Consider the following 12,936-nt stretch of genomic DNA (forward strand, 5'->3'; position numbering starts at 1 on the left):
GAGGGTCATTTTATTAATTATTTTTTTGAGTTGGGGTCTGCTTCTGCTGCCCAGGCTGGAGTGCAGTGGAGTGATCATAGTTCACCACAGCCTCAAATTCCTGGGCTCTGGGGTAGCTGAGGTGCCTACCACCATACCCGACTGATAATTTTATCTAGAGACAGTGCCGCTCTACGTTGTCCAGGCTGGTCTCTAACTCCTGGCCTCAAGGGATCCTCCCATCTCAGCCTCCCAAAGTGCTAGGATTACAGGCCTGAGCCACCGTGCCTGGCCTCGTGAGGGACATTTTAAAGGAGCACACTGGAACATGTGGAATGGGTTTAGACTGGATTATTCGCTTTGTGGCGGTCTTCTTACATCATGCCAGCTTCTTCATGGGGAGAGGCAGGTGAGTGGTTTTGCCCTCAGTTGCTTATAGTCTAGTTGAAGAGATAAAGTGAACATAGAGAACTGAAAAGGAACTTGCTAAGAGGGTGTTTTCTTTCATTCTTTTTGTTGTTGTTGTTTTGTTTTGTTTACTTTTTGAGACAGGGTCTTACCCTGTCACCCAGGCTGGAGAGCGGTGGTGCAATCTCAGCTCACTGCTCAACTTCGCCTCCCAGGCTCAAGACGTTCTTGTGCCTCAGCTTCCCGAGTAGCTGGGCTTACAGGTGCACACCATCACGCCTGGCTAATTTAGAGGGTGTTTGCTTTCTGCTGGGCCCGTCCAGGCATCGTGGGAAGTGCTGTTTAAATTGGGCCATAAAAGGTTGGGTAAGGTGAGGACAGGGGACCAAGTGGGTGGGATTCAGGGTGGAGCAGAGTCATGGGGGTGGGGACAGACACGCTGATGCACATGGGAGTAGTGGATCCTCACTTACACTCTGGAAGGGAATTGTGGAGAGGGAGGTATAGATGAGGGGATGGAAGGGAAGGGCACCGGCAAATATTGTTGATAGCGAGGGAAGGGCCGTATTGTGATCGGCTTTGACTGTCAGCCTAAGGAATTTGAATTTCATTCTAGAGATCCAGGGGAGGTGTGTAAAAGACAGGATCGGAACGTTAGTTCAGGAAGCTTAATCTTTTCTGCCCCCCCCCCCATCTGAGATGTACAAGAGGGTTAAAAAGCAGAGTTGGAGAAGCTGTTTGGGAGGGAGCACTTATTTGTTTTTTTGTTTTGTTTTGTTTTTTTGAGATGGAGTCTCGCTCTGTTACCCAGGCTGGAGTGCAGTGGCGCCATCCTGGCTCACTGCAACCTCTGCCTCCCGGGTTCAAGTGATTCTCCTGCCTCAGCTTCCCAAGTAGCTAGGACTACAAGCACCTGCCACCATGCCTGACTAATTTTTGTATTTTTAGTAGAGACGGGGTTTCCCTCTGTTGGCCAGGCTGGTGTCGAACTCCTGACCTCAGGTGATGCACCCACCGAGGCCTCCCAAAGTGCTGGGATTACAGGCGTGAGCCACTGCGCCCGGCAGGGACGGGGTACTTATTAAAGTGAGAGGCATAAGGGTCCCGGCCAGGTGTTAGCAGGGGGCTTCAGAGGTGAGGAGAGAGCAGGGCAGGCAGCTGCTAGGCCTGGGGGAGCGGGCTGCGGAGGACTGAGAATCTGAGGTTTTCCTCTTGGCCGCCTGGGGGAAATCCAGGGGGAAAAGGAGAATGAGGAAGGAAGATGCGTTTGGCCTCAGACGTGTTGAAGGTATTAAGAGGCCAACAGGAAATGAGGCCATGGGCTAGAGAGAAGAGCCCTGATTCATTCCCCAAATACCTCCCGAAATTCTGTGCGCCGAGGCTTGTGTTTGGCACTTGGAGTACAAAGATGAATTCAGCAGTCTCTTTGGTGTTTGCCTTATCAGCTAAGCTGAGAACAAGATTGATTAGTACACACTCCTCAGTGTTCATGCCTGACCTACTTTTCCTTATTTGGTAAGTTATTTTTAATAAATGTAGTAAGCTCTGGAAATCTAGGCACCCAAAACAAAAGCTGGGATCATGAAACAAAAGTATATATCTAATCTTTTTTTTTTAATTTTAAAAAACTTTAAAAAGTTTTCTACTTTATCAGGTCCCCTTAGAACATCTAATCATTTCATTTGAACTTGTTTTCTGTTCTTACCCTGAGGTAATCATTATCTCCTTTCTTTCATTTTTTTCTTAGTTTTATCTTACATGTGTATTTCTTTGTTTCTCTGTCTCTTTTTTTTTTTTCTTTGAGGCAGAGTTTCACTCTTATTGCCTAGGCTGGAGTGCAATGGCACGATCTCGGCTCACTGCAACCTCCGCCTCCCGGGTTCAAGCGATTCTCCTGCCTCAGACTCCGGAGTAGCTAGGATTACAGGCGTGCGCCACCATGCCCGGCTAATTTTGTATTTTATTAGAGACGGAGTTTCTCCATGTTAGTCAGACTGGTCTCAAACTCCTGACCTCAGGTGATCCACCTGCCTCGGCCTCCCAAAGTGCTGGGATTACAGGCGTGAGGCACCGCGCCTGGCCTATTTCTTTCTTTTTTTAGAGACAGTGTCTCACCTTGTAACCCAGGCAGCTGGAGTGCAGTGGCATGATCACGGATCACTGCTGCCCCAAATTCCTGGGTTCAATGGATCCATCCCCTTCAGCCTCCTGAATAGCTGGGACTACAGGCACAGGCTACCATGCTTAGCTAATTTTTAAAGTTTGTGCAGAGGCAGCTTCACTGTGTTGCCCAGGCTGGTCTTGAACTCCTGGGCTCAAGCAATTCACCCGCCTTGGCCTCCCAAAGTGCTGGGATGATAGACATGAGCCACCGTGCTCGGCAGTGTTCAACTTTCGTAGCTATTGCTAGACCATTTCCTGAATGAAGTGCTTATACCAGTATCCACTTTACCAGCAGTGTCCTGTGTCTTGCAGCTCCACAGTCTTACCAACATTTGCTGTTGGCCAAGTGAATGGGTAGAAAATGGAATCTTTGGGAACTTGGTTTCTAGGTCCCTGAGCCCTGCTGCTGAATATCTCCTCTTATGTTTATTGGCATATGTGTTTCCTGTGAAATATTCATGTCTTTTGCCAGTTTTTCATTAGGGTTCTTGGTGCTTTATTTTTTGTTGATCTATAGGGCTCTTTATATATTGCTGATTTTAATCCTTCGTGTCTATTGCAAATATCTTCTCCCAGCTTTTAACCTATTATTCCTCTTTCTTTAAGGTGTCTTCTGTTGATCAGCCATTCTTCATTTTAACATAGCGAAATGTATTTTTTCCCTAGTACTCAGTTTTCTGGGTCTGGTTTGAAGTCTTTTCCTGAACATAACCCTTGCCTTTAAGGAGCGTATGCATTCTCCAGTGGAGGAGACAGATAATGGCACTCAGACGTCATGTGGGCATTGATTGTTAGAAGTGGCCACTTCTGCCTGTGGAGCGGGAGCGAACTTAGGAAAGATCTCACAGGGCAGAGTCTTGAGCTAGGAATTAAGAGATGAGTAAGTGGACAAGTGCGATGGGCATTCTCAGTGGGGGACGAAGGGCATGAAACATCCTGACCTGCCCTGGGCACTGCCAGGAGGTCCAGATGGCGGGAGCTGACGGTTTGGGGGGCTCGGGCAGGGCATCCCGAGGACAGCTTTGGGTGATCTGTATGCAAGGGAATATTGAAGCCATGGGAACAGATCCTGAGGATCCGGGGGGAATGGAGAGAGGAGGGGAGGAGGGGAGAGGGAGGCCAAGGCCTGATTCCCGGATGCAGAGAATGTTATCAACGCCCGGTGTGGCTCTGGGGAGCACCTGGGGCTTCCCAGGGGCGGGTGCTGTTGGCATGCTGCCTGCTGTGCTGTTGGATGCTGTATTTCACCCTTAGGTGTTGGGCAAAGGCTGACATGTCTGCAGAGGGCAGGGCGTGTTGTTGGCAAAGCTAGCCAGAGGCAGAGCACTCTCTCACTTTTTGATAGAAACATGAGTTCAGAGAAGTATTGCTCAACTGTAGGAGTGTGAAAGTACAGTAATAGATGTGAGGGAGGCCACAGGGCAGAGGTCTGCAAACGATGGACCCTCAGCCAAATCTGGCCCACTGCCATTTTTTTTTTTTTTTTTTTTTTGAGATGGAGTCTCACTCTGTTGCCAGGCTGGAGTGCAATGGCACGATCTCAGCTCACTGTAGCCTCCGCCTCCCAGGTTCAAGAAATTCTCCTGCCTCAGCCTCCTGAGTAGCTGGGATTACAGGCACCAGCCACCATGCCTGGCTAATTTTTGTATTTTTAGTAGAGACAAGGTTTCACCATGTTGGCCAGGCTGGTCTGGAACTCCTGACCTCAGGTGATCCACCCCCGCTTGGCCTCCCAAAGTGCTGGGATTATAGGCGTGAGCCACCACGCCCAGCATTTTTTTTTTTTTTTTTGAGGCAGGGTCTAACTCTGTTGCCCAGGCTGGAGTACAGTGGCACAGTGTCGGCTCACTGCAGCCTCCACCTCCTGGGTTCAAGTGATTCTCCTGCCCCAGCCTCCCAAGTAGCTGGGACTACAGGTGCATGCCACTACGCCTGGCTCATCTTTGTATTTTTTTGGTAGATACGGGGTTTCACTGTGTTGGCCAGGATGGTCTCAAACTCCTGGCCTCAAATGATGCACCCACCTCAGCCTCCCAAAGTGCTGGGATTACAGGCGTGAGCCACCGCATTCAGCCCCACTGCCTGATTTTGTTCATAAAGTTATATTGGTATGCAACCCCTCCTGTTTACACATTGTTTATGGCTGTTCTTGTGGTCTAGTGGCAGAGTCACTGCAAAGACTTTTTCTGTCCTTTACAGGAAAAGCATGCTGGCCCTAGCCATAGGGAGTCGTGGTAGCTGTGGCCACCCAGAGAGGATGTTCCAGCCACCATTGCAGTTTAGCTGGTGTTGCTAGGTAGATCATGGATCTAGGTCCAGCCTGCAAATATTGCCATCTTTTCTGATTTTCAAGGGAAGCTTGAAATCTAGATTTTTTTTTTTTTTTTTTTTACTGTGAATATTCCTTTTTTTTTTTGAGACAGATTCTCACTCTGTCGCCCAAGCTGGAGTGCAGTGGCATAATCTTGGCTCACTGCAACCTCTACCTCTTAGGTTCAAGCAATTCTCCTGCCTCAGCCTCCCGAGTAACTGGGACTACAGGCGCCCGCCACCACACTTGGCTAATTTTTTGTATTTTTAGTAGAGATGGGGTTTCACTGCATTAGCCAGGATGGTCTCGATCTCCTGACCTCATGATCTGCCTGCCTCGGCCTCCCAAAGTGCTGGGATTACAGGTGTGAGCCACTGAGCCCGGCCAAATATTCCAATTTTTAAACATCAGCTCAGTTTTTAAAAGCCAAACCTTAGTAACCCAAGCAGAACACATCTACAGGCCAGTTTGTCCGTCGTCAGTCTGTCTTGGTGGGAAAGGCAGGAACTCTGGAAACAGATTTGGGTTTTCTCAGTCCCTGGATATCCTTGGGCAAGCTGCATGTCTTCTGGTGACTCACTTTTCTCAGTTGTGGTATGGAAATATCCCGCTTCCCCAGTTGTGAGGACCAACGAGAATTACTAGTCAGGTGGAGGGGCTTAGCACGGTGCCTGGTGCCTGGTAAACCTTTACCTGGTAGCCATTGCTGTTATTCATTTATTTATTTATTTTATACAATAATTTACTTATTGAGAGCCTTCTCTCCCCGCCCTTGCAGTCTCTAGGTCACTTTTTCCACTTGTAGATTTTGTGCACAAGCCCCAGAAAGATGGCTGGGGGCAGGGGCTCTGCGTACTATTCGATGAGACCCATAACGTGGCTGTAACTGTCTTTCTCATACTGCAAGAACACGGCTGGCAGATCCAGCTCCTCGTATAGTGCCTTCACCCGGGCCACCTTCTCGGCCTCCTTCTGCCTGTAATTCTCCTTCAGGATCTGGTACTGTTCTGGAGTGGCCTGTAGCAGACACTGAACCACCAGCCAGCTGCATTTGTTGTCCTGGAAGTCATTGCCAACTCTGCCAGTCACACTGGGGTCCCCAAAGAAGTCAAGGTAATCATCCTGAATCTGAAAGAACTCTTGAATCTCCAGCAGGATCTTCTTGGCACTGGTGTGCTCCTTCTTGTCATCCATTCTTGACATGTACATGGCTACAGCTACAGGAAGGTAGAAGGAGTAGAAAGCTGTCTTGTACTTGACAACAGATTTGTGCCTTTTTTCTGTGCATCTGTGAAGATCCATATTGCCCTGGGGGGTTGTGATGAGGTCGAGGGTCTGCCCAATCTCAGTCTGATAAGAATTCTGCTGGAAGAGCTCCATCAGGTTCAGGTAATAGGGCTGCTCCCGGCAATACAGCTTCGGCAGGCAGTAGATACATGCTTCCAGAAGGATAGCATCATTGATGGTATCCAAACCCATGCCCAGCTTCTGATACCAGGAGATCTGTCCCTGGCAGGTAAGGGATGAATCCATAATGTCATCTGCCACCAGGAAGAAAGCTTGCAGCAGTTCCGCATACCAGCCCACAGTCAGTGCCCACTGGAGACTATCAGCATCCTGTTTCCTCGGCTCCACCAGCTCCCGGAACGCTACTAGCACCATCAAACCTCGGTGATACTTGCCTCCAATGGCATTGTACTCCAGGACCTCCTTGAGCCGGGCAGTAGCATCTCCTGTCTCTGGGTGCCCCATCTCATCCTCAGTCAGCACCCTAACGATCTGGGAGTAGTGCTGAACGAAATCCTGCTTTTCTTGGGCATAAACATCTGATGTCTGGTTTCCATTCGTTCTTTTTTTTTTTTTTTTTTGAGACAGAGTCTTGCTCTGTCGCCCAGGCTGGAGTGCAGTGGTGCGATCTTGGCTCACTGCAAACTCCACTTCCTGGGTTCACGCCATTCTCCTGCCTCAGCCTCCCTAGTAGCCGGGACTACAGGCACCCGCCACCGCGCCTGGCTAATTTTTTGTATTTTTAGTAGAGACAGGGTTTCACCATGTTAGCCACGATGGTCTCGATCTCCTGACCTCGTGATCCGCCCGCCTTGGCCTCCCAAAGTGCTGGGATTACAGGTGTGAGCCACCGCGCCCAGCCTGGTTTCCATTCATTCTGAGGGAGGAGCAAAGGGCTGTGTTCCTGGATGCGGGTTCCTGCTTGGCTGTTATTTCTTTTTTTTTTTAAAGAGACAGGATCTCGCTCTGTTGCCCAGGTTGGAGTGTAGTGGCACGATCATAGCTCACTGCAACTTTGAACCCCTGGGCTCAAAGCAGTCCTTCTGCCTTAGCCAGTCAAAGTGCTGGGATCACAAGGTGTGAGCCACTGCACCAGGCCTGCTATTACTGTTACCATTACACATCCACTGCTGCCCCCATTACTCCCCTACTTTGCCCTCTGGGTAGGCGGGTAAACCAGGGCTCCACCTTCTGACTGGCTGCAGGTGGTCAGATTGCTCTTGGCCACCCAGGAGCCAGTGGGTTCTTGGTTCTGGAGAAGCTGGTTGACCACAAGGGAATTGTAGGTTACTGGGGCCGGCACCATGGGTGCCCTTTGGAAGGTTCTGCTCTGACCTATCCCTGGAGGCCCCAGCCAGAAGAGTTGTCACTTCCCTTCCGGCCACCCACTGTGCAAGAGACAAATCACATGCTAGTTTCGTGCCATCTTCCAGTAAGATGTGGGAGGCACTGGCCTGAGTGATCCCTTTTCAAGCAAAGCCCCATCTCGCCGTGCTCACAGGACTACTGTCATAGGAACATGGATGGTTTGTTCTTCCATTTTTGTGGAGCTCGGGGATGGCGGGATGTGTCTGTTGTCAGGGAGGTGCCATGGTAAGTTGACAGGGCCTGATATTAGTGAAACTACACTGGGATAGCAGCAGCCATTTAAAGTAATAATGGTAAGACACAGCGGTGGTGGTGGTTTGGTTTATATTTATGACCTTTTAAAAGTGTTTGGCATTTTAAGGGAGGTTTGTTTTTTGTTTTGTTTTTTGAGGCTCATGTTGCCCAGGCTGGAGTGCAATGGTGCAGTTCTCGGCTCACTGCAACCTCCGCCTCCTGGGTTCAGGGGATTCTCCTGCCTCAGCCTCCCAGGTAGCTGGGATTACAGGTGCATGCCACCATGCCCAGCTAATTTTTGTATTTTTAGTAGAGACGGGATTTCACCATGTTGGCCAGGCTGGTCTCATACTCCTGACCTCAGATGATCCGCCCCCCTCAGCCTTCCAAAGTGCTGGGGATTACAGGCATGAGCCACTGCACCTGGCCAGGAGAGTTTTTTTCTGATAATAGAAGTAATACTTTCTCACTTTAGAAAATGTGAAAAGTTCAGATATATAAGGAAGTCAAACAAAACGTCTCCTATATATGAAGAAGAAAAGAAGCAAGTTTAAAAAAAAAAGAAAAAAAAAAGGTCTTCTATCATTTCTCCACTCAAAGACAGCTGTTAACATTTTATTGACTTCTATGGAGTTTGCCCTATGCTTCTGTTTTATGTAATAGAGACAGTGCTGTAGTGAATAGCTTCACGTCAAAATTTTTCTATAACTTTCTGAAGTTAGAGTCTTAATTATTGGATCAAAGGAAGTGAACATTTTTAAACCTCTTGATATATATATTACCAAATTGTTTTCTTTTCCCTTTTTTTTAATAAATAGAGATGGGGGTCTCTCTGTGTTGCCCAGGCTGGTCTTGACCTCCTGGCCTCAAGCGATCCTCTTCCCTCCACCTCCCGAGTAGCTAAGATTATAGGTGTGAGCCACCATGCTCAGCCGCTGATTTTAACTTGTATGTTTTAAACAAAATTTCTAGTAAAGTAGACCATTTCTTTGATATGTTTGTGTCAGGATTTGACTCTCCCAGGTCTTTGGAGAGGATTTCTAACAAGGCATCCCCCGTGGGTGGCCATCTGCCCTGTGAGAAGGTCATTTCTAGTTCCAGGTCACGCACACTGTGTCAGCTGGTGGGGTGTGGAGTTTCAGGCCCAGGCCTCCTGGAAAGTGCCCGAAAGAGAAACAGCTTAGAAAATAAGGACTTTAACGGTGATGTGGGTTGAGTTTGGAAAGTTTAGACCATGTTAGTGGAATCAGAGCTGGGAAGAGGTTCTAGAAGTTACCTCCTCTCACTGGTTTCCAGTCCACACTTCTCAGAACTCTCCCATTTTGCAGTCAGGTGCAGTGGCTCACATCTGTAATCCTAGCACTTGAGGAGACCGAGGTGGGCAGATCACTTGAGGCCAGGAGTTTGAGACCAGCCCTGGCCAACATAGTGAAACCCCATTTCTACTAAAAATACAAAAATTAGCCAGGTGTGGTGTGGTGCACACTTGTAGTTCCAGCTACTCAGGAGGCTGAGGCATGAGAATCACTTGAGCCTGGGAGGCGGAGGTTGCAGTAAGCCAAGATCGCACCACTGCACTCCAGCCTGTGTGATGGAAGGAGACTCTGTCTCAAAGAAAAGAACTCACCTTTTTGCAAAGGAGCTTCATGGTTCTCTTGAAGAAAAATAGGAATGGAGGCCACCTCTGTGTCAAAAACAACATCCCACATTTCTGTGTTTAACTTTTTTTTTTTTTTTTTTTTTTGTGAGACTGAGTTTCACTCTTATTGCCCAGGCTGGAGTGCAATGGCGCAATCTCGGCTCACTGCAACCTCCACCTCCCGGGTTCAAGCGATTCTCCTGCCTCAGCCTCCCTAGTAGCTGAGATTACAGGCATGTGCCACCACGCCCGGCAAATTTTGTATTTTTAGTAGAGATGGGGTTTCTCCATGTTGGTCAGGCTGGTCTCGAACTCCCGACCTCAGGTGATCCGTGCCTGGCCTACTTTTTTTTTTCTTTTTCTTTTTCTTTTCTTTCTTTCTTTCTTTTTTTTTTTTTTAAGAGGGTCTTGCTATGTTGCCCAGACTGGTCTCAAACGCCTGGCCTCAAGTGGTCCTCCCACCTTGGCCTCCCAAAACGCTGAGATTACAGGTGTGAGCCACCACGCTTGGCCTGTTTTACATGTTGACGGACAGCATATAATCACATGTATAAGGGTTTCTGCTTGTAAAAGTCTGGAAACCCATTCTAACTGCCAGAATCACAGAACCTAGAGAAGGGGACATAACTGCCCTGTGGCCACCCAGTAGCTTTCATCTTCTCTCGCGACGGCAGAGGCAGGACAGCCAGCATTCTGGTGAGGATTGAAGGATTAGTTGTAACAGATTTCAGCAGGTCTGCAGTGATCAGATGGGTTTCTCACATATTGTTAAGTTGAAAGTAGCCGTGGCTCAGTCTGAGTTGAGTACCTGTTTAAAATCTGCATTCAAAGCCGCCTTCCCGGAGGCCACAACTGCAGTGAGATCCAAGTGTGTGGCTCACCCGCCCCGGGGCTCACCGCTGGGCAGGGTGATTTCCACTCAAATTCTTGTGCCAGTGCAGATCTTGTTCTAAAGCTTTTCTAAATGCCTGGAGACTAGAAAGACTTTTGGATACTTTTCCCTTTTTCTTTTGGATGAAATTGCATCTCCAGTAGAACAGCAGCATTCCATGGTGCCTCAGCCACGATCCTCTGGACAGAGATTTGCGGCGAAGACCTGACGAGAGACTGTAAAGGAAAAGCAGGGTTTGTTTTTCCTGGTCAAAGTTGTTAATACTAAAAAAAGAAGAAAAAAAAACTTTGGCCAGGTGCAGTGGCTCACGCCTGTAATCCCAGCACTTTGGAAGGCCAAGGCAGGTGGATCACCTGAGGTCAGGAGTTCGAGACCAGCCTGGCCAACATGGTGAAGCCCCGTCTCTACTAAATACAAAAAAAAAAATTAGCCGGGCTTGGTGGTGGGTGCCTGTAATCCCAGCTACTTGGAAGGCTGAGGCAGAAGAATCACTTGAACCTGGGAGGCGGAGGTTGCAGTGAGCCGAGATCACGCCATTGCATTCCAGCCTGGGCAACAAGAATGAAACTCTGTCTCAAAAACAAAAACAAAAACAAAAAAAACCCTTTGATCATTAAAAAGTTATACGACTATTTTAGAACATTTGCAAGTACAGAAAGAGGTAAAGAAAGAATAGCCCAGGTGCAGTGGCTCACACCTGTAATCCCAGCACTTTGGGAGGCTGAGGCAGGTGGATCACTTGAGGTCAGGAGTTTGAGACCAACCTGGCCAATGTGGCAAAACCACATCTCTACTGAAAATACAAAAATTAGCCAGGCGTAGTGGTGCGTGCCTGTAATCCCAACTACTTGGGAGGCTGCAGCAGGAGAACTGCTTGAACCCGGGAGGCAGAGGTTGCAGTGAGCCAAAATTGCACTGCTGCACTCCTGCCTGGCGACAGAGCAAGACTCCTTCTCAAAAATAAAAAAAAGAAAAAACATCCCATAATTCTTTGATTCCAGTGACATTTTAGTGTTGTTCTTTCCAGACTTTTAATTTTTAATTAATTTATTTTTATGAGACAGGGTCTCTGTCTGTCACCCAGGCTGGAGTGCAGTGGTGCAGTCATGGTTTACTGCTGCCTCAACCTCCAGGGCTCAAGCAATCCTCCCACCTCAGCCTCCTGAGTAGCTGATACTACAGGCACGCACCACCACAAATGCCTAATTTTTCTAGTTTTTGTAAAGACAGGCTTTTGCTGTGTTGCCCATGCTGGTCTTGTATTTCTGGACTCAAGCGATCCGCCCGCCTTGGCCTCCCAAAGTGCTGGGATTACAAGCATGAGCCACCGCGCCTGGCCCTTTCTTTCATTTTTTAAGACTGATTTGTATTCCATCATTAGAATGTTCCATAATTGGTGCAAGAATTCCTTTATTGTAAAGTGTTTAGGCTGCCTCCAAATTGAGGCTTTTTCCCATGGCCAATTATAATACTAATAATTTTCATAATGAAGAACCCACATCATTAGGAGCTGGAACAAATTAGGTTTTTAAGCTGCAGCTAAGTGATGGTTAAGCCGAGGCTGCTGCAGAGACTGGTGCACCGACACGCCACTGTATTGTGCATAATTGCTGGGTTCAAGGGGAACGCAGTGGGCGTTTCTGGGCAGTGACTCAAAGGTGCCTGTGCCCCCGGAGCAGAAGGCTCACCCCTCTTTTGGTGTTTCAGAGCCTCTGGGATATTGGGCACCTGAAGAGCTGCAGCCCCAGCTCTGCCCTCAGGGAGTTTCTGTTTTGGTGGGGAGAAGGCCACTGAAACCAGGGAGTGCAGTTGTGTTTGCGCAAGTGCCCTGCGCCGTGCACACAAGGGTAGGTGGAGCCAGCCCTCTCTGGCAAGCTGTGGGTCAGGGGGCCCAGGAGAAGGGGATACCATGGTTGGGTCTGGAAGGATGGGCGTGTTTGCTTGGGGGCTGGTATAGAGGGAGGATCAATTGCTAGAAGGTGGTAAGTGGCTTGGAATGTTCTGGAACTTTCTAGAATTAGATGTAGGTATCAAAGGTGGCGGGCTTGGTGTGAGTAGGAACAGTGGCTGGTCATGGAGGGGCTTGTGTGCCTTGTCATCCTCTGGAGTCTCCAGTACCCTCCTAGGGCCTGGGCCATGGCGCGCCCTCCATTGGGGAGGCTGCGTGCCTTTGTGGAAAGTTTTAGCTGAAGTCCTCGCCTGTATTTCCCAGGCTGTTTTGCAGAGTTGTGAGAGTTGGTTCATCGAGCCATGAGGACATGTTGGGACATACCCCGTGTGCCGATGATGGAGGCGGCCGTGGCTGCCCGAGAGATGCGTGACACCCAGGAGTAATTGGCTTGGAAGGCAGTCCTCTGATTTGTACCTCATTGTGGTTACAGAAACTTCTAATTGAAGACACTGAGCTGAACCATTCCGCCCGCCTGCCCGCCCGAGGGCACTCCAGGTCTGATCTTCGGGGTGGGTTGTGGGCTTTTGTCGGAGGAATTGGCAGCTCCGTGGCGGGCCTGGCACCCACAGAGCTGCCAATTCCTGTGTTCGGAGTTGTTGCAGGCCTGACTCACCTATGTTCTCATGCTGTGTACTCAGGGCTGCCCTTGTGGCCGTTCCTCCTTGAGACTGAAAGGGTGGGCAAGTGGTAGGGTTGAGGGGCCA

At 49.0% G+C, this 12,936-nt stretch overlaps 1 protein-coding gene across 1 annotated transcript; it reads right to left on the minus strand.

Annotated features, from left to right (window-relative positions):
- Positions 1–1,729: 1,729 nt before the first annotated feature.
- LOC129398167 (farnesyl pyrophosphate synthase-like) lies at positions 1,730–12,650 on the minus strand. The gene has a single exon (XM_055114596.2). It carries the CDS (start codon positions 6,611–6,613, stop codon positions 5,717–5,719), a length of 897 nt encoding a protein of 298 aa, XP_054970571.1. The 5' UTR covers positions 6,614–12,650; the 3' UTR covers positions 1,730–5,716.
- Between the last annotated feature and the right edge of the window lie 286 nt (positions 12,651–12,936).

The sequence above is a fragment of the Pan paniscus genome, chromosome 6, assembly GCF_029289425.2.
Source record: "Pan paniscus chromosome 6, NHGRI_mPanPan1-v2.0_pri, whole genome shotgun sequence".
NCBI lineage: Eukaryota > Metazoa > Chordata > Mammalia > Primates > Hominidae > Pan > Pan paniscus.

Coding starts and splice junctions, on each gene's coding strand:
- LOC129398167 (XM_055114596.2), bottom strand. CDS start 6,613: ATGGGGCACCCAGAGACAGGAGATGCTACTGCCCGGCTCAAGGAGGTC.